Source organism: Bison bison, unplaced genomic scaffold (assembly GCF_000754665.1).
Source record: "Bison bison bison isolate TAMUID 2011002044 unplaced genomic scaffold, Bison_UMD1.0 scf7180017845488, whole genome shotgun sequence".
NCBI lineage: Eukaryota > Metazoa > Chordata > Mammalia > Artiodactyla > Bovidae > Bison > Bison bison.
In genome coordinates, this window is record NW_011476061.1 from 14,847 (window position 1) to 17,239 (window position 2,393).

Here is a 2,393-nt window from a genome sequence, read left to right on the forward strand (position 1 = left end):
TCCGACTCTTTGCGAACCCATGGACTGTAGCCTACCAGGCTCCTCTGTCCATGGGATTTTCCAGGCAAGGGTACTGGAGTGGGCTGCCATTTCCTTCTCCACACTTTTTTTTTTTTTTTTTTTTAAGGGGTTAGGTATTTATAATGGGTACCTAGGATTGAGAACTTCTTTCAAGGGATTACAGAATTCTTGGGTGGGTGCTGATGGCGTGCGGAGCGATGGGGTGGTGGAGGGGTCAGAATATTAGGGGTTGGGGTATTGGCACACTAGCGGGTACACGAAATGTTGAGGGCGAGGGTCGGGGCTCGGGGTACAGGATGGAATGATGGGCGGACACGGGATGTTGAGGGCGAGGGTCGGGGCTGGGGATACAGGATGGAATGATGGGGTGTGAGGGACACGGGATGTTGAGGGCGAGGGTCGCGGCTCGGGGTACAGGATGGAATGATGGGCGGACACGGGATGTTGAGGGCGAGGGTCGGGGCTCGGGGTACTGGATGGAATGATGGGCGGGGAGCGATGAGACCTCTACAGGATGGAAGGTAAAGCTGGGACGCCAGTTGGGGGTCATGCACGTTCGCACCAGGGACACTCACGCACCGAGGCCCGCAATGGCGAAGGATGCCACTAGCACCGGTTCCTTGGCCCAGACATTCTTGAGGAAGGCTGCGACTCCTGTAAGGATGGGTGAGGAGGGTCACCCTCGCACTTGATGTCCCCGGTGACCTCTATTCCTCTTCCGTCAACACCGCCCCGGAGGGGCCCCCTCGTAACCTCCGCACCCCTCTCCGGCCCGGACCCCAATGGCTCCATAGGGGCTCCGCGTTGCCCTAATCCCTGCACCACCCGGGGCTCCTAGAACCAGCTTCACGCGCCGGCAGAACCCGAACTTACTCTCAGCCATCTTGGTCTCGGCGGCGGCGAGGGCGCGGGGCACTCTGGGAGTTGTGGTCCCTGGGCACGGGCCCCGCAGCCTGAGTCCGCGCTTGCGCAGTGGCGCCGAACGGCTATCCGAGGCGGTGGCGGCGCGGAGCACTCTGGGAGTTGTAGTCCCGACCCGCAAGCCTCCACCGGCTGAGTCAGCGCGTGCGCAGTATTGCAGAACAGCGGTCGGTGCTGAAGGCTGTAGAAAAGGAGGCGGCGCTGTGGGTTTAAACGCAAGCCTGTCTTCGGCGCACCTGCCAAGGTTCGCTTTTCTCAGAACGTCGTTCCGGAGGAGTAACTTCCAGTACTGCTGCAGCCCAGCTAAAGCGGAGTGCATCAGTCCTCATCTATAGTTTACTTCTGAGAGTCCATTTTATAGATGGGCAAACGGAGTCTGCGACAGGACAAATGATCAATCTATCAGTTGAGGTCTTAGCTCAAAATCAGTTCGTCCTGCAAGCCCTCTCATTCCTGAAGGGTTAGGGACCTTCTGTGGACTCGCACAGTGCCCCGTGTGATCTCCATCCTGTGAAAAAGTAGTGAAACTGTTAGTGGCTCAGTCATATTCAACTCTTTGCGACCCCATGGACTGTTGTAGCCCCCAGGCTCCTCTGTCCATGGAATTCTCCAGGCAAGAGTACTGGAGCAGGTTGCCATTCCCTTCTCCAGGGGATCTTCCCGACCCAAGGATGGAACCCAGGTCTCCTGCATCTCAGGCAGATTCTTTGCCGTCTGAGCCACCACGGAAGCCCCTCATTCTAGCGCACATCGTTTTGTTTTGTTTTAACTAACCTGGTCGGGATGTGGCTTTCCTGATAGCAGGCTGGGAACTACTGGAGCACAATAATGGGGTCTGACTCTCCTCTGTCCCCGCTCCCCCAACCGTGCAGCACAGGGTCTGATACATAATAGGTGCTAGCTTTTTTTTTTTTTAGCCTAATGAACACAACAGTGATCAGTGATGACCTCCCACTCTCCCGACTTCTCCCACAGCACCATAAGGCTATGACACAATTACCCAGGGGGCCCCACCCTGCTCCTCCTCCCTTCCCTGAGCACGGCTCTGATTTTCTGAAGTTGCCTCATTTCCCGGTAGGGGACCGGGCACGGTGAGCCCGGGCTGCTCTTCTCGCTCCAACCGAGAACTGCCCGTTATGGCGGAGGTGCTGAGCCTGCAGCTGCTGACTCTCTGTGAGACACCCACCCCCTTCCCCCTGGGTCCCTGGCTGGGCTGGGGTCTCCCTGAGGGCAGGTGCAGCACTAGCTGAGGGTTCAGGGGGATTCTAGGTTAGAATAACAGGACTGGGGCTCCGACCCCTGAATCCTAAGGTAAGAGGACACAGGGGTCTCAGGTTCCTGGGTTCCTGGGAGAGGAGGAAGTTGGGGAGCAGGATGCTCTAGATCTTGAAGCAAGAGAAGGCCAGGGACCTGAATTCTTGGGTGTAGAGGAAAGAGGGATTTGGGTCTAG

General features: G+C 57.5%; 1 protein-coding gene across 1 annotated transcript in view; it reads right to left on the bottom strand.

Annotated features, from left to right (window-relative positions):
• NDUFA3 (NADH dehydrogenase (ubiquinone) 1 alpha subcomplex, 3, 9kDa) overlaps nucleotides 1–1,030 on the bottom strand; it is a 3,353-nt gene extending 2,323 nt beyond the window's left edge. Inside the window, exons 1-2 of the mRNA XM_010835126.1 lie at nucleotides 895–1,030; nucleotides 601–675 (exon numbers count right to left, since the gene is read on the bottom strand). Coding sequence (XP_010833428.1) covers nucleotides 601–675; nucleotides 895–904 — 85 coding nt within the window. The 5' untranslated portion in view covers nucleotides 905–1,030. The remainder of the gene's footprint in view (nucleotides 1–600; nucleotides 676–894) is intronic.
• Nucleotides 1,031–2,393: the final 1,363 nt, after the last annotated feature.